General features: G+C 41.3%; 1 protein-coding gene and 2 non-coding genes across 4 annotated transcripts in view; all 3 read right to left on the bottom strand.

Annotated features, from left to right (window-relative positions):
* Positions 1 to 10,539: 10,539 nt before the first annotated feature.
* On the bottom strand, positions 10,540 to 10,611 carry Trnah-gug (transfer RNA histidin (anticodon GUG)). The gene has a single exon. It is a non-coding gene; the product is annotated as a tRNA-His (tRNA).
* Positions 10,612 to 11,175: 564 nt separating this feature from the next.
* Positions 11,176 to 11,247, bottom strand: Trnam-cau (transfer RNA methionine (anticodon CAU)). Its single transcript has one exon. It is a non-coding gene; the product is annotated as a tRNA-Met (tRNA).
* Positions 11,248 to 15,618: 4,371 nt separating this feature from the next.
* LOC145445082 (uncharacterized) overlaps positions 15,619 to 26,669 on the bottom strand; it is a 59,705-nt gene continuing 48,654 nt past the window's right edge. Inside the window, exon 54 of one of the 2 annotated variants that reach the window (XM_080323204.1) lies at positions 15,619 to 15,821. In XM_080323204.1, the coding sequence (XP_080179330.1) occupies positions 15,634 to 15,821 (188 nt within the window). In that variant the 3' untranslated portion in view covers positions 15,619 to 15,633. Of the gene's footprint in view, positions 15,822 to 18,418; positions 18,861 to 26,669 lie in introns of those variants that run through there. The other variant, XM_080323174.1, reaches the window with a different exon arrangement.

The raw sequence follows: 26,669 nt of genomic DNA on the forward strand, positions 1-26,669 counted from the left end.
GTTTTGGTAGATGTGCTGCCGATTATCTCTTTTGAGGCGAATTATTTTACATGTGGAGCAATGTTGCCTCTGAGCTGGCTAGGATATCAGCGACAAATGAGTACTTGCCCCAGTAGTTCCTTCTTACATGACAGTAACATGAAATGTACATAGTTATAGAAAAAAAATTTTGTCACGTAAGTATCAATCACTCCCTGTCTCAGATACCATACTAAATGCCGCTTTTGTGTATCTTCATAGGCGCCGACATTTATTTTTGCATGGGGTGGCGGCATGCCCGTAGCCAGGGGGTGTCGAAACCCCCTCCTTTTGAAACGCAAAACCCCGTCCTTTTGAAATGACCATTCTGACGCTAAATTTCAGTTCCAATTCAACAACTCGTATTATCAGTGTTACGCGAGGCCGCGACCATTTAGCGAGAATCGTCTGTGCACTAGGGCTCTTCAAAAATGACTATTTTTTTCTCAAATCGTACTGGCTACTTGATAAAATTGTTAGGTTGCCTGATTTAAGCCTACATACAAAATCTGGTTCAATTCCATCCAGTAACCGCTTTGCTACAGCAGAAGAAAGTTTCTATTTATTATATAAAAATAAATAATAAAAAATTTGAAAATTTTCTGTTCACCCCATGGAAAGTGTTAGGCTGTCTATAGAAACGATGCTCACAAAATTTGGTTCAATTCCAACCACTGGAAGCGGAGTTATTGCCGTCGAAAAATTTGGATTTGAATAAAATAGTATTTACGGTGACCGATTCTTTGTTTATTTATTATAGTTGTGCTCACCGTAAATACTATTTTATTCAAATCAAAATTTTTCGACGGCAATAACGAGTGTCAGCCGAAAATATTCGGGTTCATTTCAATATGAATAGGCTTAAATTAGGTAACCTAACAATTTTATCAAGTAGCCAGTATGATTTGAGAAAAAAAGTCATTTTTGAAGAGCCCTACTGTGCACGCATATCGCATCGCACAATGCAATGCGACGCGACCTCCCGCTGAGATGATTGCGAAATTAGGTTATTGATTGCCACACGCTCGGCGGTTGTTACTGAACTGAGCAGTAACACAGCGCGACAGTTCTGGAACACGAAAGACAGACAAGAATTATGATTACAAACGCGCGCGGCCAATCAGTAATTATCCCCCCGCCAACACAATGGGTTTTTATTTAGTATTGAGTAACTCGCATCGCGACAATTGGTGGCTGATTAAAACACCGATTTTGACTGCATTGCTGCATTTCCGGATGTACGTTCGCAAAGCATAATTGGCTTAATACTATGGGCACTGGAATAAATTCCAACTTGCAGGCACACACTGTACAAAACATTGTTCAACTCCGAGAATATTTATCGCAAAAATGGTTCACAAAATGAAATATTTTAAAGCCGGCTTGCGGCCTTCATTGATGCAAATAATGCACTTTAATTTGTGGACGTATATTTGGTCGTCAAATCTCGCGATGATGGTGTTTCTCAGAGCGCGCGATGAAATCTACGTTTCTAACGATGAGGTCGAATTTGTTCATCTAATAAGGATCATTAGTTTACTGAAATCAGCATCAGTACGCTGTGCGAAATACATAGTAGTGATCAATTTTATCGGACCGTACAATCGGCCGGCAAAGTTGCACTGATAACGAAATTGCAGACATGCCGCAAACCCGCAACAATAATTACAATTACAGGGTGCGCAAGTCATACCTAAATACCCAGATTCGGCAATGGCAACGAGCACAATTTGTTCAGACGCGGGCATAAGTTTTCGTCAAAAAAGATACAGAACCACAAACAATATTAAACTCAGAGATTGTTACTGTTTGGCGAAAATGTTTCTGCGGACGGTAGCAGGCCTGCATGTGGACGCGCTAAATCAAACCACTGACGATAGTGCATATGAGATAGCAATGACCCATTTCGCATACAAATGATCCTCGCTAATTTGCAGTAAGCAGCATCGATAATACGAATTAGTGAATTGGCATTTCAAAAGGACGGGATTTCTAGTTATAAATGAGAAACTTCCTGGCTACGCACCTGGGGTTTATATGCCGACAACGCCCTATCAGCCCGGAGCCTACGGCCTACATGGGTCCCGATCAGCCAGTCGAATTTGATCGTAAAAAATGGTGCGCTTTTAATTATCCAGGTGTTATTGCAGTGCGCATGCCGCGACCTTATCAATAGAAATACATATCCCAAAGGTTTAAAATTCGATCCGCAATATGGTTGCGCTCGATAGAGTCCACCCAGCAATGAAGTTTATTGGAACATAGAAGGTTCCCGTTCAACCCAATCGAGTAAATTCAGAATTTGCGCAACCGAGAATCTCGTGTTGCATCAATTTTTGACAGTGTAATTCAACGCCGTGCACTGCACAATGCGCGGTATTTAGCAAATCAAACACTGGCAAGGGACATCGAGGGAATACGAGTGTATAAAGCAGACAAGAATTACCGTAGTAGCCTACAGATCAGGGGCGGGCAACATACGGCCCGCGGACAGTTTTCCGTCTTACATGATAATGTGGCCCGCGACCCCAGTCTGCCGAGATTCCCCACTACTCGTCTAAACGTCAAATTTTAGTGACTGTATGTTATTATTAGGGCAAGTTTTTGTTGCACTAAAATCGCGATAAGTTGCATTTATTTTTACCAAAAGTTGCTGTAAAAAGTTGCATTTATAATTTTTGTTGAATTATTGGGGTATGAGATGCTCGAAAGGTTCCGTTGTATAACTTAGTTCCTGCAGAACTGTCAAATTTCTTACTTTATTGCCATTTAACGCACGGTCTGGCGAAACCGCCCAAAAGTACAGTAAGTCAAACAGTATAGCTATAACCCCCTCCCCTAAAACAAGTCAAATACCACACCCCAAATCCCCTAGGTCTGCAAACTTGACCCAAGGCGTTGTAGAGCAACACACTCTTGGCGACTTTAACAAAATCTATATCCTGAATAAGGTGACCTAGCGAAAATGTAATTTTCGGCGGTCCCGCCTGGGCGTTCGTGAAATGGGAAAATACCTCAAATTTAAACGAGAGCGTCAATAAAGCGATATATTTACATATTGTACGGACACGGTCGTGCTTGGATGGGGTAGTTGAACTTCTTACTTGCAAGCCATTGTGTCATAGATAACACAGTGAGATGCAGCTATTCCTTCATATAGCTCTTTGTTATGCAAATCAAAGAGAATAGAACCATACTAGAAATAGTTTATAGCAAGTTTTTAAATCACTCCTTTACATTTTGACGCAATATTTCATCAACGTTGCAGTAAAAATTGGTATGAAAAATAGAGAAAAGTTGCAAAAAGTTGCACTAGAAAATCCTTCCAAACAGCTTAAATCATCATAGCACATAGATTCTGAATATCTAGGGAGCTGTAGGACGCCGCAAAAAAAGTTACAAAAGCTGCAAAAACTTGCCCTAATTGTTATATACGTGTATGCGCAGCGTTGCCAGAGTGGAGCTTACGCGTAAGTTCGTCGAAGCGAGAAAACATGCATTTATTATCGGCATTTACGATGCACTCAACCCTCATGTCGTCTGTGGTAATCATGATTTTTATCGACTACAATGGTCATTTACACCAGGCTGACATTTCTTATTTTTGATTCCGTAACCGCCGACTTGTAGCCAGGGCTTTGGAGCAGGAGCCGGAGCCCGGAGCCGGAGCCCGGAGCCGTGCATTTTTACCGGAGCTGGAGCCGGAGCCGGAGCTCTACATAAAATTCAGCCGGAGCCGGATCTGGAGCCAGTTATTTGAGAGGTAGCTCCGGCTCCGACATATTTCATAAGATGCTATTATATATGCAACAACCACCGGATGGACTGATAACGAGTGCACCAATATCAAACGTCAAACCATTGGCCATTTGGTACAAATCGAATTTCTATTGATCACGTCGTTACATCCGCCCATATTGCTCTTACACCAGGGCTGGCCAATCTTTTCAGTCAAAGGGCCACATTCGATTGACGAAATATTGCGAGGGCCACTAGCCGCACGAAGCGCGGAATTTTTTTGAAGTTCATAGGTCAATAATATTGTCACTTGACTGTATTGCGGGCATGTTGTATATCGCTGGGCTAAGTTTGCGAGGACTGGGCTATTCGGCGCATGGACATATCGATATCGAAAGCTGCGACCAACATGCGTTAATCATTTCGTGCCTAGGTTTCATAGTCGACGGTCTTACTGCGAGCGCAAACGCAATGTCGCATATGTTGAACGACACTTAGTCTCGTAATCGCGAATATAGTTCGACTCAATCTGATACATTAGGTATTCTTCCATTTTCACAAAAGGGCAACAATATTAAAACAAGAAATCGAGTGACAACATGTTGCGCCAAGCTTGTTACAATTTTTTTTTAACTTTGATCAATCTATCGCAAATTATTCTGCTTTATTGTAGTGTACGAAGATATACCAATATGTGAATGGCTGATGGATTTGTCAATGCGTCGGAACTGATATTTTAGTCATCACATCTCAAGTGTTGCGGCCAGACTAATCAAATTTTTGGTTCGCCTTGCAAGTTCACAATCTGTGCAATCCGTTTTCGATGATATTAGAAATTTCGCCAATTACCTCGCGGGCCACTCAAAACCTTCTCGTGGGCCACATGTGGCCCACGAGCCACGGGTTAGCCGGCCCTGTCTTACACAGTTACAGTTGAATAATAATCGCACATTTAAAGATTGAATTGAGCGGTATGGCTTAAGGTTAACGAGTACAGTGCCAGTGTTAAAACACCGCATCCGAATTTTAATGCTGTACACAGCAATGGCACGGAGTAAAGTGCGTTCTAGTGCAACTATGCTGTTATCAACAATTGACAAGTATTTATTATGAAGTCACAAGCCGGCACATCGGCACCCCGTCTTCGTTGCTGAATCCGATGTGACTGACGGCTGACAGACTCTAGATTACCACGGATAACTAACCTACGGGTAAATTAGTAATCTATATTGACCAGAGATGGCCAACCTTTTCGGCTAAAGGGCCACATGCAATTGACGAATGAGCGCGTTGCCCACTAGCCGCGTCAGGCGCGTAAAATTTTCAAAGTTAATAATATTATTACTTGGGTACATTGCTGGTCGACTGTATACCACCCACTGGGCTTAGTTTGCAAGTACAGGACTATTCGGCATCTGGACATATCGATCAGTGTTGGGATCAAGTCACTACCTTCGAGTCACGAGTCATTTCGAGTCATTGCACATTTTGACTCGAGTCAAGTCAAGTCAAGTCAATCGATTTTCAAAGGTGACTCGAGTCAAGTCAAGTCACTCGATTTTTGGAGGTGACTCGAGTCAAGTCAAGTCAAGTCACGAGTCAAGTCACATTTCAAGTCAAGTTGCTATTTCGAAGTATGTATGAGGCATGATTACGTCATTGCAATTTGCTAGCTGTTTGAAATACAGTTTGAGTGGTCATTGATTCCGAACCGATGAACGAATATAGAGTTAAATATACCTGCGTTGTATCACTCACATATACGTAGAACTGTTAAACTACGTAATCGCATAGCCCCAGTTTATAGTCACCATCCAAAATAGAGCATAGAGAAACGAATTTATAAGATGCAATATATTAACCGTTTACAAATAGATATCATACAATTCGAGCCTAGGCCAATGGTGGAGGACTGTATTAACTATATTCGAATTGAATTTCAATAAAATAATAGGTTTATTGGTTAAGGTAAGAACAGAGAACGGAAATAGACATTTTGCTATTTTATTACTTTACTACTAGAGTTACGACAACGTAAGGTGTTAGCTTCGATCACTTCGTTTGCGGTCAATTTATTTGTGAGAGAACAATCGAGGCTCAGTGAAACGCACGATCATTGAATGATTGGTCGCTCTCACGGGTTACACCAGCGTTTCGCGAACACGCGCAAGATACAGGGATTTTTATCGACACCGAATACTTGATGACTTGAAATTGACTCGTGAATTTTGCTCCGAGTCACGAGTCAATCCACATTTCTGATACGCCGAGTCAAGTCAAGTCAAGTCATTTCAGCAAAGTGACTCGAGTCAAGTCAAGTCATGCGAAAAAGGTGACTCGAGTCATCCCAACACTGATATCGATATCGAAGATTTCCGCTAATACACGACAATCATTTTGTGCCTACATTTCATCGTCGACGACCTTTCTGCGAGCGCAAACGCGAATATACTTTCTCTTGTTATTGCTAATATAGTTAGACTCAATCGGCTAAATCAGGCGTTTATTCATTTTCAGGTGGGGGTAGGTGTAGGCTACAGAGGGAGAAATCGTGTGACAATTAACACGGGAAAAGTGAAGAAAAATCTTACTACTTTTTTAGTTTATTGTAATGTACAACGATTTACTAAAAATGTGACTGCTTGACCCTGGATCTCCCAATGCGTCGGAACTGATATTTTAGTCATCAACATCCCATGTGTCGCGGCCATACTAATTATATTTTTGGTTGGCCTTGCAAGTTCACAATCTGAACAATTCAATTTCGATAATATAACAGAATTTCGATATAATAATGGAAAATTAGCTCGCGGGCTACTCAAAACCTTCTCGCGGGCCACATATGGCCCGCAGGCCGCGGGTTGCCCACCCCTGATATAGACAGACACCTTCGATAGTTTTCAGAGCCGGAGCTGGAGCCGGAGCAGTGGTAATAATACGGCTCCGGAACTGGAGCCGGAGCTAATGCATGATAGAAGAAAGCTCCGGAGCCGGAGCTGGAGCAATGCAAATTTACGGCTGCTCCAAAGCCCTGCTTGTAGCACGGCACACTTGCAGGCTTTTGTAAGGCACCGCTTATGCCAGGGGTCGCCAAATCAAATCGGGTCGCAGGCCGCTTTTCAAATTTCGTAAAGGACGCGGGCCGCCTACTCAACCCTAATGAATTGATATCTTGGTAAATTAGGGTTACCGGGCTTACCGAACGCCTTAAAATTTTATAATTAGGGATTGCACCGTGTGTTGATTGATCAGAGAGAAGCAGACATGGCGGCGCCTGTATGACAATGTTATTCTCAAATCCACATTGTCTTCGCCATTATTAGCGATAAATGGCTTTGAAGTGACATTGCTGTCGTTAAAATACATTCATTAAATAAGATTTATTCCTTGTATATGTGGATAAATGGGCGAATAATGTATCGATTCAGCAATCCGGCCCGCGAAGTACTTAATTTCCTATATCCGGCCGCCGACTGGAGAAGTTGCCCGCCCCTGCTACAGATGATAACAAACGAGAAAGCGCGCATCTAATCAGTGATCCCTCAACTTGCGTACAGCACAATGGGGTTCCAAGTCTGATATCGCGACAATTGTTTGCTCATCATAACGACGTTTGAGCTGCATTGTTGCATTTCCCGATAAAAGTTGGCAAAGCCTTGTTAGAATAATGAATATGCGCACTTTGCGCAGGAATGACTTTCAATTGGCAGACACACAAACACACTGGGCTCAATTACAATTTAATTAAGAGAAGGAGAACGTGAATTCGCTCGTCTGGTCGAGAGAGAAGATGGTGATTCTCAGCGCAAGTGTGTCGAAATCGACGTCGTAAACGAGGTTGCTTCAATTGATTGCTAATCACGGATTACAATTTATTGGGGTGTTTAAGCACTAGTTCGTCGTCGCCAACAAAGCTGCGTATTCAATTATTCGCGCGCGTATCGGTTGATGGTAAATAGTTGGCATTTACGCGCTATCACGGACTCGCTAATTGACAGCACTGATGATTTGAAATCGCAGACGGCAGGCGTTTAATCTTATTGTAGTGGTCGGGAACCTATGGCTCTTTTGGGTATAAGATATGGCTCTTTGCCAAATATTTATTTTTGTACTGAATTGATCAATATCGCAGCGACTTGTTGGTAAATTTTCATCACGGCCAAAATAACTATTCTCGTGGCAGTATAATTATGTCTTTGAGAGGTAAAGACAATGCCGTCTTCAGGTTTAGGGGCTCGGACCCCCTGTCTTCAAGATCATCAAATTCAAGTTACTGTCAAGCCGGCGGCCAATATAACTCGCAAATTCCATGCGCCAGTATTGATTGTGATATACTGGAGCCGAATCTCGGCACCTGTTAATTGGCACGCTAATGATTAGTTCTCTGATTGCACCGTTTATTTAGTTGCCTGACATAACGACTACTCGTGCTGTTAAGATGTCTCTTCTGTAATAAACGTTTATCGTGTGGCGACATCATTTCGTGGTGTAACAGGGAGTACAGGCTCTGTATTCTGGCGGGGTGGCAGCGATGGGATTCGAATCCACGCCATCGAAATGACTACTGACTCAAACCTCCTGGCGATGTATCCCGAATCGAAATCCTTAATTGTGCCATGCGTTGAGTCGAAGAGCAGTCGAAAACCGGTTGATCGCAGCGCATAAAGTTAGTGTTAATCTCTTGATTCATCAAACCAGAACAAGCTATAGATAACTTGTTTTCTATAAAAACTGCGTACCATTCCTACGCACAAATATTTCCGATAATGACCTTGCCGATGGTCTCCTAGGTAATAGCTTCACTAATTATGTACCCGCCATTGCAGAGCGATACCAATATTCTATAATCCATTTCTTAGCTGTACCGAACGAATTGGACACGACCTTCATTTCGCGATGATGATAAGTCGACATATTACAGTGGCAGTGTCGCTATCAGCAGGGTGCTGTTTCATTCAACAAATTGACAACTGATGGCCTATAACGCGTTTTCGCATTAAGATGCAACAGATAACCCCACTTGATTGAAAACTCGGGACACCTCGACTAACCATCGGGCGTAACGTTTCCAACTTGATGAGTCGCGATTAGCAGTATTTAATCACACGATTAGCAATATTCCGGATCAGCTAGCTTTATTATCTCCGCCTGAGATGCGTCCCGATTAGCAGTTTTTAATCACATGATTAGCATTCTCCCGGATCAGCTGACTTTATTATCTCGCCCTTGGATTTTCGGAATCAGTATAACAGTCACATTCGATTAATATCAGTTATAATAAATTCTAAGCTACTTATACAAGGAATTGCGTTATCCTTGGTCGAGTCTTGGCCCGTCTGCGTCTTACCTCTCGTTTCGAGCTTTATTTTCGAACAATAAATAAAAGTATTTACAGAGAAAATGTGGCGCACACGAGGAATCCCATGCAGTGAGTTCGAATTAGTGCTACAATGACGTCACGAATTTCCAATTGTGACGTAACAGTTGATTGACATGTATGACTCTTTGGGAGTTGAGATGGAAAAAATAGTGCCAATATGGCTCTTCGGGCAAATAAGGTTCCCGACCACTGCTGTACATCGATAGAAAATACCAATAGTAATTCAAGGTGTCACAATATCCGTTCACTCATCCTGACGACTGATGAGTTACTTTCTCACTTACTTCCCCTGACCCGACATCACTGATGTCTCACTGCTTAGAGTGGATAGGCATGTATACTGCTGTATGGACAATGTTTGGCTCCACCTACGCATGTGATAATTCAAAAGTAGCATCACGACAAACCTACGTTCACGTAACTCAAGTTTCGCAAGCTTGAATAAGGCAACCAGCATGATTAGTACGAATGTTTACAGAGAAAATGCGGGAGCATGACGAATTTCATGTAATGAGTTCAAATCCGAACGATTTTTATATTGTGACGTAACAGATGATTGGCATGCATGGTTCTTTGGGAGTTAAAATGGAAAAAATAGGGCCAATATGGCTTTTCAGACAAAAAAGGTTCCCCACCTCTGACATAAAAGCACATGCACATGACGTGAGGATACGTAATATGCAAAACCATCATTTTTCGTTCTATGAAAGACGAATAGGTTACTTACTATCATTTTGGAATCAGATTACATGATCGGACATGCATTTCCCATTTCTACAACTAGCTTCATTCCTCGCAACATCACGAAATATTTAATTCTAGGTTTGTCCGCATAGGAAAATGTAAACTGCTGTGACCAGGATTCGAACATGGGTTATCACGGCCACAACGTGAGGTACTAACCACTATACGATCACAGCCAACGTAGCAGAGGATAGTTTCGATCCATCGACCTCTGGGTTATGAGCCCAGCACGCTTCCGCTGCGCCACTCTGCTCGCCTCGGAACAATTATCTATTTAATAAAATGACCCGTCCATTTCTAATATATATATTTAATATTCAAGAATCATGCTGAGACTGCGTTCTGTCTTGGCTCGACGTAACAGGTGATTGGCATGCATGGCTCTTTGGGAGTTAAAATGGAAAAATAAGGCCAATATGGCTATTCAGACAAAAACGGTTCCCGACCACTGACATAGAAGCACATGCACATGACGTGAGGATACGTAATATGCAAAACCATCATAGTTCGTTCTATGAAAGACGAATAGGTTACTTACTATCATTTTGGAATCAGACTACATGATCGGACATGCATTTCCCATTTCTACAACTAGCCTCATTCCTCGCAACATCACGAAATATTTAATTCTAGGTTTGTCCGCATCGGAAAATGTAAACTGCTGTGACCAGGATTCGAACCTGGGTTATCACGGCCACAACGTGAGGTACTAACCACTATACGATCACAGCCAATGTAGAAGAGAATGGTTTCGATCCATCGACCTCTGGGTTATGAGCCCAGCACGCTTCCGCTGCGCCACTCTGCTCGCCTCGGAACAATTATCTATTTAATAAAATGTTCCGTCCATTTCAAATATATATATTTCATATTCAAGAATCATGCTGAGACTGCGTTCTGTCTTGTCTCGACGTAACAGGTGATTGGCATGCATGGCTCTTTGGGAGTTAGAATGGAAAAATAAGGCCAATATAGCTATTCAGACAAAAAAAAGGTTCCCGACCACTGACATAGAAGCCCATATGCACATAACGTGAGGATACGTAATATGCAAAACTATCATAGTTCGTTCTATGAAAGACGAATAGGTTATTTACTATCATTTTGGAATCAGACTACATGATTGGACATGCATTTCCCATTTCTACAACTAGCCTCATTCCTCGCAACATCACGAAATATTTAATTCTAGGTTTGTCCGCATAGGAAAATGTAAACTGCTGTGACCAGGATTCAAACCTGGGTTATCGCGGCAACAACGTCAGGTACTAACCACTATACGATCACAGCCAACGTAGCAGAGGATGGTTTCGATCCATCGACCTCTGGGTTATGAGCCCAGCACGCTTCCGCTGCGCCACTCTGCTCGCCTCGGAACAGTTATCTATTAATAAAATGTTCCGTCCATTTCAAATATATATATTTAATATTCAAGAATCATGCTGAGACTGCGTTCTGTCTTGTCTCGACGTAACAGGTGATTGGCATGCATGGCTCTTTGGGAGTTAAAATGGAAAAATAGGGCCGATATGGCTTTTCAGACAAAAAAGGTTTCCGACCACTGACATAGAGGCACATGCACATGACGTAAGGATACGTAATATCCAACACCATCATTGTTCGTTCTATGGAAGACGAATAGGTTACTTACTATCATTTTGGAATCAGATTACATGATTGGACATGTATTTCCCATTTCTACAACTAGCCTCATTCCTCGCAACATCACCTAGCTATCCACCTTCTTGATTGGTAAGTAACTCTGTAGTACCGGCGATAAAATATAGGCGTGTAGCGCAACGTTATATGTTACCGCTAAATACTTTGATAATTGAGAAATCGATCAATAATTGGATTTTCAGAATCGTTACAGTTACGTTCGATTAATATCAGTTGTAATAAATTCTAAGATATTAACGATGAATTGCGTTATCAATGGTGAGGTTTGGCCCAACTGTGCCTTACCTCGCGGTTCGAGCTTTATATTCATACAATAAATATGCAAATTGTGTGATTTTGGGAGTAAAATGTTCAACATGTTGTCATTCTTGAACCTGTACATTAGGGTGCAGTGAAAAATGGAAATTTTTGAATTTCAAAATAGGGTCTCGATATGTGGTGCCAAATAGCAAATAAATAAATTCTATCATAATTTTGGGCTGGTGTACCCTCTAGTGGTCGTGCAATTTCACCGAACGAGCCGAAAATAGCTAATTTAGCCATATCTTGATATTCACTTACACTAGAAAGTCAGTTTCGGGCTTAAATGATGCAGAAGCAACATGTTTCTATCTCATGTCCGTAGAACTTACTCTTAAAAATGAACAGAAAAAAAGTTACAAGCAAATTACTGATTTTATAGGTAAAATTAAGCATTGAAGTAGTGGGTAGGATGTCAAAAGCGTGTAGTGATTGATCTTTTGACGAAGCAACATACCCCGTCAATTACAACTACTTTTCAAAACTTCGTCAAACAAATGAAGCCCCATCCAAGTATAAATAGGGCGCCGGCATCGAATAGTGACTTCTAAAACTGCATTTAAAACGGCGTCCATCGGTAGTGTGGCCTGACAATATCGATAAGTTTAAAACAGCAACCATAATGAGACTTCTTACAAATATGCTGTTGTAGGGTTTATATCACATTTATCGCAATGCTCCTGAATGAAAAGACATAAATTGGAAATCCACATTCAAAACACAAACATCATTTCATTATTGGAAACAGAAAAAATTTGTAGCAGTATCACAGAGTATCGGTCTGCACAAACATTAAAATCATGTTTAGTATTGAAAGATTTCATCCGCTTTCGAGACTTCAGTTTTCGTCTGATGAGGCCATCTCTACGTTCAAATTCGGAAACATGGGCACATGACTCAAACCTCCTGGCGATGTATCCCGAATCGAAATCCTGAATTGTGCGATACGTTGAGTCGAAGAGCACAGTAGATATGGCGCCGCTCATTTCAAAGCGCAGTTTTCAAATACACATTGTCTTTCTGATCTACGGCGCGAAATGAACTGTTGTGTATGTGACATTTGTGACAATCACAATTACAAACTCGAATTACAAACAGCGCCATAGCTATCCACGTTCCGTTTTCTCCACGTTCCGTGTAGTATAAAATTTATGCGTGTAGCCCAACGTTATGTTACCGCCGAATACTTTGAGAATGGAGAAGTCAATAAGTATTTAGGGCGGAGATAATAAAGTTGGATTTGCAATAAAAGTCGATTATCGCGTTCGTCAGGATTTATCAACCCAGGATTAAGGAAACCGGTTGATCGCAGCGCATAAAGTTAGTGTTAATCTCTTGATTTATTAAACCAGAACAAACTATAGATAACTTGTTATCTATAAAAAGTGCGTACCATTCCTACGCACAAATATTTCCGATAATGACCGTGCCGATGGTCTCCTAGGTAATAGCTTCACTAATTATGTACCCGCCATTGCAGAGCGATACCAATATTCTATAATCCATTTCTTAGCTGTACCGAACGAATTGGACACGACCTTCATTTCGCGATGATGATAATTCGACATATTACAGTGGCAGTGTCGCTATCAGCAGGCTACTGTTTCATTCAACAAATTGACAACTGATGGCCTATATATATAAAACGCGTTTTCGCATTATGATGCAACAGATAACGCCACTTGATTGAAAACTCGGGACACCTCGACTAACCATCGGGCGTAACCTTTCCAACCTGATGAGTCGCGATTAGCAGTATTTAATCACACGATTAGCAATATTCCGCATCAGCTAGCTTTATTATCTCCGCCTGAGATGCGTCCCGATTAGCACTTTTTAATCACATGATTAGCATTCTCCCGGATCAGCTGACTTTATTATCTCGCCCTTGGATTTTCGGAATCAGTGTGACAGTCACATTCGATTAATATCAGTTATAATAAATTTTAAGCTACTTATACAAGGAATTGCGTTATCCTTGGTCGAGTCTTGGCCCGTCTGCGTCTTACCTCTCGTTTCGAGCTTTATTTTTGAACAATAAATACCAGTTTTTACAGAGGAATCCCATGTAGTGAGTTCGAATTAGTGCTACAATGACGTCACGAATTTCCAATTGTGACGTAACAGTTGATTGGCATGTATGGCTCTTTGGGAGTTGAGATGGAAAAAATAGAGCCAATATGGCTCTTCGGGCAAATAAGGTTCCCGACCACTGTTGTATGGGGTGGCCGCCACCACATGAATGTGTCATGGGCTGGCGCGCCACCCCGTAACTCGGCGCCTATGATACAATAATATTAAACTTCAAAGATATTGATAGTGTATATAGGTTGTTCGAAGAATAAATCTCTCTCTCCTGCAAATGCTTTTATTTTTTAAATCTCGATAGTGCCGATAGTTGTTACATACATCCATCAAATCCTTGTTTGCTCGACATCATAGCAGTGATAGAACACTTACATCTCTTGACGTATTCATCAGGATAGTAGCCTTGCTTCTCCGGAATCTAAAAGGAAATAGACAGCAGTTTAGATAATTATTTCCCTTCGTTTTGTGATGGAAATCGAGAGACATCGATCCTTTCCAAACATTCACTCTCAATATTGTCTGTAACACAGCACAGGTCAAGTGATAATGGAAGCACCGAGATATCAATGTTGATTTCTATTCCACCGACAGACCTGGTTTGCCATCCAGGTCGGGTCAAGCTAGGTCATTGCTACCAAGTCCTTTGCACAAATCCTATGCGCTGTGTAATTATGGACGGTCACCCAATATCTATTTTAATAAACATTTTTTCTGTCGAGTGCAGCGTTTCTTAAACTTTGTAGCGCTCATACCTCTTGGAGCTGTCACGAAATGTCTCTTGTACCCGCTTTTCAGGATCGAAACCGCACTTTGTCAAGCCACCTTCAAAGGCTGGTCTTGGGCCCGAATAGGGTTTTCGACACAACTTATGTGTATTTCAGAGACAGAAGATATTTCAGTGACTGAGAGATATTAATATCGACGGGTTTGCCGATGTGCTGTGATTTTAGATGTTAATCGCCGGTGCACCAAAATGTCACTGGCCTCGAGGCACCATTCTCTCAGAATTGCGAAAAAAGGTCTAGACTCATTTATGTAACTAATGTTGAATCTTTTATTAAGCCTACTATTATTTTGTTGGAGGAAATGGCATACCCAAATGTCAAGCAAGAATTCCCTTGAAAGGGAATCCGACCAATAATATTCCACTTTATGTTAATTTACAAAGTAACATCGAGGTAATTAAATAGCGCATCACTGCACACTGCATCTGGTACCCCTTACTTTGGTGCTTTGGTCCGTTGGCCTGTTTAAGAACCGCCGGGCTAGTGAATCCGATGAGCAATGACTACAAATATGCGAAAAACATCCTCGAATTAGTACTGCGAAAATCATTGCATCCATGAGTCAACTACGCTCAAACACGAAATTTCAATCAGAATAAAGAGAATGATCTCACCGGTTCCCGAAATGCAAAGAACTGATTGATCTTCATCCTTTCTTCCTCGCTGCCATCTGACTTGCCTAACAAAACAATGTTACGTGTAATGGCCTATAACTAGTGTTGGTACAAGTCACCGCTGGCATCTGATGAAAAATTCAGGCAAAATAGGTAAGGTATATATTTGGTAAATCACAAATCAAAGTAAACCACGATTTACAAGAAATCGCTGATAATGATATTGCAGACACAGGTGATGAACTAGCAAAATCAAATTGGCTTGTGCTGCTCATTGATTCTATTTTCATGCAAGCGTGGATTTAACATTTCCGGATGTAAATCTTTTAAATCTTCCTAAAAGCTTCGGCTTCTCGATGATAACGCGAAGCCCGGTCTCAATCGTAGAAGCCAGTCGTTCTTCGAATCTCGTGTGCTCGAACACCTTCAGGGGTTCCACCAGCGTGCGTGTCAAATCGATGCACGAAAGCGTTTCTGCAACGGGAATTTTAAGCGTTCAAACATTCAATATCAATGCTCAAGGTCAAGTCATTATTTTTTCATGGACAATGGGAAATTCACAGTGTTTGAATAAGAATTGCGCCAAAAGCACATGCGAGACAAAGAAAAAGTAAACGGAATAATGTGTTCATATTGGAATAAAACCAGATATTTCAGGCTGACACTCGTCAGAAGGGGTTTTTGTGAACAGTTTTAAATAAGTACATTGAGCCGAAGCCATCCGTTTACCTCGTTTATTTGAAATTTTTACACCAGCGCTGTCCTATTTGGTAATAAGATATAGGCCTACAAAGTTCTTTTAAAATGTAAACTACTTGCTGACAATTTCACAGGAGTGTAGTGGTTAGGTCGGCGTTATCTACATAGGCTGCCCTGGTTCAAGTCCCACCGTCGCAGGTTATTCTGGGCTCTTTGTTCACCGTGTCACTGTTCTTACGGTGGCAAAAAAGCCCAAAGAAATACCCGATAAAGAAAGAAAGAGCAAGAAATAGCGTCTAAAAAAAGGAAAGACGATGAAAGATTACGATCAAAGAAGACTGTGCCATCGGGCACTTTGGCCGAGGTGAATGCCAGATTAACAGACCGCAACTGGTCGTTTCGGCATCCCTCTATCTGTTCATTACATCGCATTGTGACTTGCATATCGTATTGTATATTGTATGTGTGTCTTGGGCAGAGGAGAATATAATCTAATGATTACACTGGTCAACACATATTTTTAGGCAGCCAAAGTAAGAGTGGTTTTGGGGGTTCTGAAGGGCACTGATTCCGAATATGACCTTGGTTTTTTCAAATTGGCTCTTGTTGTGGAGATAACCCATGTGGCTATTTTGACCAAAATCTCCCGTTTTCGCTGTAACGGATAAATAGAAAATCGGCTCAGTCGTACTATAAAGTTTAGAAATGTAAACGATTTGTTATTTTTACACACAGAAGACTATTTTAAATCAAAATTCAGCAACAGCACTATGTTTAGGGGTTATAGATCTATCATAGTTATAGACTTTCATGGATATCATGTACATAAATAAACTCGAGTCATGTATAAAAGTATTTACCTAGATACTCAAATAAATTGGTGTTAATTCAATCAGTTCTACGTCAACCACCTATTGTAAATTTGAAATAATCAGTTGGAATATAATATAATTCATTTCTTTTAAAGCACAATTGTTTTGCACGATTTTCGCGTGCAAGCAATTTAGTGCAGATTCTCGAAAGGTTCCAGCAATGGTCTGCCATAATACGTTCAATTCATCTGCCCTAATATCTTTCTTTTGTTGTATTGATGTCTTAGTGGAACCTCTCCCCCTGCTTATCAACAAGATCATCAGGAAATATATCAAGATGACTGAACAGGATGTGAACTTATATGCCCATGTTGGCTCCACGTTTTCCATACGCAGGTACGAATTTTCGGACCAGCTGTTTGTAGTTTACTACATCTTAAGATAAATTCCATGCAGTGAACTCTTTCCTAATATGAAATTGGAATCTTTCATCCGTATTCGAATCTGAAATCTATCAAAGATACCAGATTTAAGCTTCTCGTTTGATTGGGATACTCTAGGCATACCCACTTCGCTGACTCAGCGGAAAATTATCCATTTACAAGTAAAAAAAATGAGACGCATATGAGTATTGTAGTAAGCTTTTCAAGGACAAATTTTATAGCTTTATACAGTGTTTTAAACAAGGTTGTAAAATCATGCAACATGCAACATGCAAGTTGTAGAATCATTCCACAATTGTGTATTTTCCAAAAAAAAACATGTTTTATGAGCCTACTGACAATTACCACCCGATATAGCCGACGTCTACGATATGGGATGGTTGGAACCCTCAAAATAGTCGGTTCAACAGCAATAGCGCCTAGATATACTGTCAAAGGAGCTATATTTATCCTATACTTTCAATTGTCAATGCCAATCGACTATGACGTCACATTTGAATATTCGTGACGCCATGGCTCATAAAACATGTTTTAGCAAGGGCCCTGTTCTAAACATGTTTGTTTCAAATTGATTTTTTTAAATGCAACCTTATCTACACGGTAATGTGAAAGTAAGGTGGCATTTGAAAGCTCGAATATTTTTATCGCTATGCCACAAAACCGTAAAGTCACTATTGCAGAAAAATGTGCTAGAAAATTTAAGTTGCAGGCGTACCAACGAAAATTCACTCGCGTGCCACAGTCTTAGAATCACTGCCATTATACACTCCGCTTCGTGTAAGCACCAACTACTATAAAAGATTGGCTATAGACGGGAACATATGACATCACCATTTAAATTCACATACGAATCTTTTTCGCCTTCCTTGTTTCATTCCTTGAGGAATATTAATAGTTAGATTTTCGGAGACAGTGCGCAAATAGCATTAGATTGATACCGGTTAATAAATATATATTTATAGCTCGTGTCGCTATCCCGAGGAAGGTATGCCTGCTTGGCTGCCTCACCCCTCCTAATGCATTTTATGTTGGACAATAAATATGCAAGTTGCGTAATTGTGTGTGTAAGACGTTCAAAATTAGTCATTCATCAACATCAGTTGGCAAATCGCATTAATCCTTGAAGGTTTTTCATTATTTTCTTTCCCTTACACTTTACTTACATTGACACTGCCTCACTTACATTCGCATCCCATGACCGCACTGTGTACAATTTTACGAGATTTGCGGTATTTTCATGCATTTTCTACACTACACAAATGACACGATGTTCAAAACATTTAGGTGGTTATACACTCGTATGTTATACAAGAACGTCTACGAAGCTATGCTGTCTTATCGTCAAGAAGCGAGAGTTCGTTCCGGACATATCGGACGGTCACGCTGGTCGGCACGTTTTGCGGGAGCAGGGAATCGTAGCCACTGGTTAATTTCATATTTCTTTCGTTAATTTTTCCGGATATTTCTTTGAGACTTTTCTTAAAATCGTTCATCACTTGCTGCACCATCGGTTCGACGAATAGTCTGAGTTTTGTCCCCGGAAAACTTCCGAAATACGCCTTAAATGATTAAATCGAACGGTTAATGTCATGTATTATAGTCAGGGTTACCATATTTTGGAATCGGGAAAGGAGGATACTTTGACCAAATCAGGAAAGTTGTTGATCAAGACCAGGGATGGGCAATCATTTTCCTCTGCGAGCCAAATGACAAGTAGAAAATGCGTTGGCGGGCCGAGTGAAAAATTGTAGCTATATTTTTCAGCGTATTTTAATATTATTTCTAAATTACATTGTTATTAATGCTGATCAGTGAATGTGTTGATGTTAGGTGATAAGAAAGTGCCGGTCAACTAAAAAATTATCTATTTGTAGTCATTACTCGAAACAATGTTAAACATGATACATTTTAACGCTATATAAACCCCTATCCTCGATCTTCTATTAAGACACTAAAACAGTGGTTCTTAGACCTTTTTAGGCACGATTCCCTTTATGATAGTGAAAAATTTCGATCCCCCACTATCATGATATCACAAAATATTAAAAAGAGCAACGAGAAAAAGGAAAGTACGTAGTTTATTTTTGTCCTTGCTTTTTTGCGGCATATACACCGACTCATGGATAGACATACACACGATCTGTACATATGCATACCATGAGTGCATGATGTGCATATGCCGCTAGACAAAGAAGTTACAGATATAGCCTTGTATGGATTTCCAAGTCTTGTACAACCCCTCCATGCTATCCCAGTAATGCATAGCGGCAAGCAGGGAAGTCATGGATACCAGTGTTATTAGGTCTTTGGTCTGACCCGGCCGGGGACCGAACCCACGACCTACCGATCAAGAAGCCGGACGCTTAACCATTACGCTATCTTGTCTGTAATGCTAGCAATCCCAGTTCCCAGCGGATGGTTTGATGGCATGTAAGGTTAAGGCTGATGATGACAGAATTCTGAAATATCGAAGTCGGACAATACACAGAGCCATAACTATATTACGATAATCTTGGAGTAAATCGCGCGGAGCGCGAAAAATAATTAATTTAACTTCGGTTTCGCGCCCCTCTTCTGATGATTTCACGCCCCCCAGTTCGAGAACCACTGCACTGAAATGTATATGGCATCGTACAAAGATATTGCCTCAGTCGCCTCCTTCCGAGCAGTGTGCAGCTCAAATAGCCTTGGTGTTAAGGGAAGCTTGCGGTTTTTCTGAAATTCGCCTTCCCTTGACCGAGTGTTTCGTGTTTTTGCCATAATTAAAATCCTTAATCTCTGCGACATGTTCGGCAAAAACTAAAAAGACGGGTTTACCCCCAACTCCAGTATACAAATATTTAGTGCTCTAACCTTCTTTGAATTTCAGCTTTCGGCATTCCTCTTTGACATGCCCGTTCATCCTTTATGGGTGATACACATATGATGAGCCATATAGTAAACGCGAGTACTGATTGACTTGTTTCACGAATTAGGGATTTGGAAACGCCTCACGTAACAATTTAAAACATATGTACCGTATAATGCGCAATGCAACAATAGCAACAAAGAAGGTTTGACCAAAAGTATATGGAAAGAGTTATTTCTTGTGACTTTAATTGCTACTCATACTTTGCCTTATTGCTTTATTTTGAATCGAGATTATGTATGCGAGGTACGTAGGCAGCGTAATCGTGGCATATTAATGAACAGACTTCAAAGTCAACGAATTTCCTGTTTAGTTGATACAGCATATGGTTTTAGTCCACTCGTCAACATTCAAAAAGCAGTTTTTATGTTATGAATTAGTGCGGAGCATGGACCGGAGCCGGATTGGATATCCGCCGGATTTTTTCAATTTTGGCCGGGCCAGAGCAGTACTTTTTCTGACACGGCCGAGCCGGATCAGTACTTTTTTGATAAGGCCAGAATCTTTATGGATAAGCATGACGTTTGTAACAAAATAACTACCAACCAACAACACGCAAGTAACCGCCAAGCCAGTGCGAAAAGAAACGAGCCATATTTTTGAATTCACGGATTCACCGTACCGTGTTGGGCCGGATTTCGGCAGGACTTTTCCATTTTTGGCCGGAGCCGGATCCGTACTTTTTCCTGATACGACCGGAGCCGGATTGTAGCCGGACCAGAGAATTGGCAAACCGGATCGGAGCCGGACCAGAGAATTTGTCGATTCGCTCCGCACTTTTATGAATTCCAGGCAACCTTTCCGGGGCCGCGAGTCGAGTCAAGCCAAGGCGAGTTTGTTTTTAGTAATAATCAGAGGTGGTCAATAACGAAATACTTCTACTTTTTCGAAGTACTCAAGTAGTTTTCCTCTACTTCTGATACTTACTCGAGTAGGTCTGATTTTCGCTACTTCTACTTCTACCTCGTAATATTTTGTGATCTACTTACTTATTTTTCGCTATTTTCAGTTCGTCAAGTAGAAGTAGTTTTATCCTCCAATTAGGAAGATAGCCTGAGCAATTTCAGGGCTGTTTTCGCAGAGTATCAACATTTAATTTTCATAAAAATTGAGTAGAGTCTGGAATTTTCGTCGCGCTTCGCGCTTAGTGAATACGGAGTAACTAGTATGATATCACGAAAGTGTCGGTGAATATAATTTAGGTAGCGGGGTGGCGTGGTTCCGTTCACGCCACATTGTCGCCCATATGAAATATTTCATCGCCGTATATATGGTGCATCATAACGTTTGAAGCAGATGTTTCACAATCTAGAATTTACTTATCATATCGTAATCTCGCAGTCCATGGCGCGTCCTAATCTGGGAAAGTGGACTCTGACTTTTTCTTAGTTTCAGAGCTGTTTTAGCACACCACCTTTAAAAATTTCTGGACTAAAGACATGAAATACATTTTCCGCTTTTAGAAGTAGTATTAATACTTCACTTTCAATTCCCAGTATCATATACTTCGAGTTCTAATTAATATCAGTTCTTCTGTCTGGATAACATACAGCAGTGGAAGCAAGTGTAGTGATGCCTTTAATATCCGGAAATAAAGCTACACAATATGGTATTTTTACGATCCACCATATTTTTTATTAACGTTTACTAATCGCGCAAAGTGTTTACACCGTATCCTATACAACTTCTCCGTATTGCTCTTCGACTAAACTACGAATTACGATCGTTTTCACAAGTACTTACTTGAGTAGATTTAAAGTCAGTCAATTCTACTTCTACTTCAAGTAGGTTTAGGTTGCTTATGGAAGAAGTACTTCTACTCGTGCTCGAGTAGATTTTTTCGTCGCTACTTCTACTTCAGTAGCATTTTTGACTACTTTGACCCACTCTGGTAATAATATAACACTGTTATAATTTTCCCGCATGGACGGTACAATTGCCCCTGGTTACGGGGCGATTGTAACATTCGATCGGCGATTTTCGTGACCCAAAATTTCCATGATTGATATTTGATCGAGTTCTATTGTTGGTTAGATATCTAGTATCGAGTTGTTGGCTTTCTTATATAAAACTTAGGAAATGGAATTTCCATGAAAAAAAAAACACGTAATCTTATAAAGTGCAAAAAGTGTTACAATTTTCCCAGGTCTCGCCTAGTATCTGTAGCAAGTATAGAAACCGGTTTGTCACTCTGATCAATATCAATAGTCGAACGCTTCAAGAATACATTGTCCGGTTTAGCCTAGACTAGGGTTATCATATTTTTGGATCCGGAAAGGAGGACACTCTTTATAAATTAAAAAAAGCTAGAATGCCGGACTAGGAAACTGCAGATTCTAGAATTTTTGCGAGAAATCATGATGTGTTGAGTAAGAAAAAAGTCAGAAAAGGTGGACAAGTACTCCTAAAGGATATGGTAACCCTAGCCTAGACCGCTAAGGCGTAAGCTATTTTCCCATGCAAGTCCTCGATGTTGCGTTGGAAGATACTGATTTTATTGCTTTTGAATGCTCGAGTTGATACATAGGCCTATATTGTGATTCTGTAAAAGCAGCATGTACTTCAGCATTATGGCATAACCGGAGGTGGTCTGGTCAGTAACGAAGTACTTCTACTATTTCGAAGTACTTAAGTAGGTATACTCTACTTCTAGTACTTACTCAAGTAGATCTAATTTTCGCTACTTCTACTTCCACTTGGTAATATTTTGTGATCTACTTACTTACTTTTCGCTGTTTTAAGTTTGTCAAGTAGAAGTAGTTTAATCCTTTAATTAGGAGAGACTGGGGAATTTCGGGCCTGTTTTCACGGAGTACCAACATTTAGTTTTCATAAAATTCAAGTATAGCTCGGAATTTTCGTCGCGCTTCGCGCAAAGTAGTACATATGGAATGACAAATATGTTTCCACAAAAGTATTGGTGAATAGGCTATGAAATAGGTAGCGGATTGCGTGGCTCCGTTCACACCGTATTGTCGCCCATATGAAATATGTCACCGCAGTAAATATGGCCCATCAAAACGTTTGAAACTACCGTTTCGAAATCTAGCATGTACCTATCATGTCGTAGTCTAGCAGCACAACATGGCATGTCCTCTTTTGGTGAAGTGGTGTCTGACTTTTTGAGCGTCAGACCAGCTTTAGTAGACTACTGTTGATGCTATCTGGACAAGTAACATAGATTCTCTTTTCCGCAAATCTCTCAAAGTGTTAACACCGTATCGGATACAGCTTCGCGGTATTGCTCTTCCACTAAACTACGGGCCCTATAATATAGGCGAGGGCGCCAGACCATGACATTTTTTTAAAACTGGGTGTTCGAGTGAAAAAAAATGAGTATCGCATTTCCACAGCAATACCATCATTTGCATCCCATTGTTGTTGTTGTATAAGTTTAATATTGGTGCTCGACTTCTAATGGTCTTTTGCACCAGATCTATGATGAGAGTATCAGTTATCCCACATGTCTTTAGGCTATAACTCTCGACCGGTTAGTAGGGCATATTCTATCAGAGTGCCCATGGTAAGAGGATTGACCAGTAATGTTTCCAAGCGGAAGGGAACGGTGTCTCTAATTTGGTCCCGGAGATACTGTCGGGGGCCTTCATACTTGGTGCAGTGAATGACGTAATGCTCAACGGTTTCAGGTACGCCGCAGCTTTCGCACTTTCCAGTATCGTGAATCCCTAATCTATGCAGATGAGAGTTCAGTTTGCAATGACCGGTTTGCAGACGGATGAGTATAGCGTAGGCTCTTCTTGGCAATGATAGCACCGGGGCATGGAAACTCGTGGTTCGGAACAGATTTGGGTAAAAGGAATTTTCCGCATTGCTGAAAAACTCTGATTTCCATTTGGACTCGCAATGCTCTTGAATGAGGGACTTGCATTTCCTCGCTGTAATCTCAATGGTGCTGCTGTGAGTATGCTCGGATGCCGCTTGCCTTGCCAGCTTGTCAGCGGTCTCGTTACCGCTGATCCCCTTGTGACTTGGGACCCATATTAAGGTGACTGAGATAGCATAAGAGGATAATGCACCACATCGTGCGGCAATATCCCGAATTATATCGTTTTCTGTGTGGCTATTTTCGATGGCCACCAAGGCACTAAGACTGTCCGAGAGAATAAGCAGATCAGCTGATTGTGGGCACTGCTCGACTGCCCAAGACAGTCCTTCTCGAATTGCAATCAACTCCGCAGAAAAAATCGACAATCTTCTGTCTAACGTGATCTTACCAACTTCCCCTAAATCCTGGACATAATATGCTGCGCCACACGTATCCTCTGATTTCGACCCATCTGTAAATATGATCGTATGATTTTGAAAATGATGACTGATATATTCCTTGCATTCGATCTGAATTTGGAGAGGATTCTCCATTTGCTGTGTGAGTAAACACAGATGAGTATCCACTACACAGTTTACAACCGACCAGGGAGCTATTGGACACGTTTTTCGAATGGTGATTTCCTCGAAAATTGGCAGTCGTGACAGCATGTTGAAAGTACAGAAGAGCGAAGAATCCGGAAATATCTCGGGCCATGAGTCTTCAATAATGTGGGAGCAAATGTGTTCATTGTTGGCGGCAATTTTACATCTTGCTACTGCGCATGCGCGCAAGTGACGTATGTGTACCGGTAATTCCCTGCACGAATGCAAAAGTGCGTGGATGGGAGTGCTTCCCATTGCCCCACTGCATATTCTCAATGCCTTGTTTTGAATTTTTTGAATTGCTTTCAGTACATATTTTGGAGAATGCTTCGAAGCCATATTCGACGACGGAGCGGATAAGTGCTCTATACAATGAGAGAAGACTTGATTTTGAGGCGCCCCATTGTGTGCCGCACAGCAGGCGAAGTACATTTATACGTCTGTTGCATCTATCTACTACCGAATCTGTGTGCTGTCTGTAAGATAGTCGTGAATCAAAGATGATTCCTAGGTATCTATATTCTTTTTTAACAGGAAGCAGACAGTTCGACACTCTCAGTTGAACTGCTGGTATTTTACGTTTCCTGGTGAATAAAACTGCTGCTGATTTTTCGACATTTATTCTGAAACCCCACTCGTCACACCATTCAGATACTTCGTTCAGGGATTTCTGTACGTCAGACAATAGCGTGTCTGTAACCAGCCCGGATTCCCAGAGACAGATATCATCTGCGAATAGATTGATATTTGAAGTAATGTTTTCTGGCAGGTCGTTCATCATGACCGTGAAGAGTAGGGGGGACAGCACGCTGCCCTGTGGAGTACCGTTATCTATGGAAAAAATTCGCGATAATGTTGACCCTAGTCGGACTTGCATGGTTCGTTCAGACAGGAAAGAATCAATCCATTTAATGATATTTCCAGAAAGTCCTATTTTCACCAGTTTTGCTAACATCCCGCCGCGCCACATGCGATCGTAGGCCTTCTCTAAATCCAGGAAGACGGCAACTGCAGATCGCCTATTCCACAGGGCCTTGTAAACGTCGTCATGGAGTGACAAAATAGAATCTCGGGTCGATCGATTGGTGCGAAAGCCGCTCTGTGCCGGATGAAGCAATTTGTTCATTTCGAGCCACCAACGCAATCGATTACATATCATGCGTTCCATAATTTTGCAAAAGTTACTTGTGAGTGAAATCGGTCTATACGAGGCTGGATTACTTGATTCTTTATCGGACTTTAGAAGTGGTATCACTATCGAGTGTTTCCAGCTTTTTGGGCACTTCCCTTCTAACCACAATGAATTGATGCATCTTAGGATATCTTTTTTGCATTCGGTCGACAGGTTGGTGAACATGGGATAACACAGTTTATCGTGTCCTGGAGACGAGCTTTTTCTGTGTTTGAGTACCCGTACTAATTCTATAAAAGAAAAGGGGGAGTTAATCTCCTCGTGATCACCAGAATCATTAAATGCTGGGACGATTATTTCGGATCTCACGACTTCGTGTCGACGCCTAGTCGGTTCATCGATAGTGTCCCTGCCACTTATTGAGGCAAAATGCGCGCCCATGGCGTCTGCCTTCATTCTGTTGTCGGAGATAACGACGCCGTTCGACTTAATGGTATGGATGCGATTCCAGGATATGTTGCCGCTCATGGAGCGTATTGCTCGCCAGACCCGAGTTAGTTTGGTGTTGCTGTCACAAGAAGTACAGAAATCTTGCCAATGGGATTTTTTCGCTTGCAACACAACCTTTCTTGCTTCTGCCCGACGTCGCTTGAACTCTATAACATCTTCTGTGCGGAAGCTGCGTTTCATTTTGCAATATGCGGCTCGTTTCAGTCTGACTGCCTTCGAGCATTCCTTGGTCCACCATGGTATGCTCTGTTTCGCTACTGGTCTTGTTAGAGGTATGCTGTCAGATGCTGACGATATTATTGCGTCGGTAATAGCCTCCACCGTATATCGACCGGACTCCTCAATCATTGCAAAGTTTGTGCCACTGACCTTTCGGAATTTTTCCCA

Source organism: Botryllus schlosseri, chromosome 8 (assembly GCF_051294905.1).
Source record: "Botryllus schlosseri isolate E-star chromosome 8, Bs_hap1, whole genome shotgun sequence".
In the NCBI taxonomy this organism is placed as follows: Eukaryota; Metazoa; Chordata; class Ascidiacea; order Stolidobranchia; family Styelidae; genus Botryllus; species Botryllus schlosseri.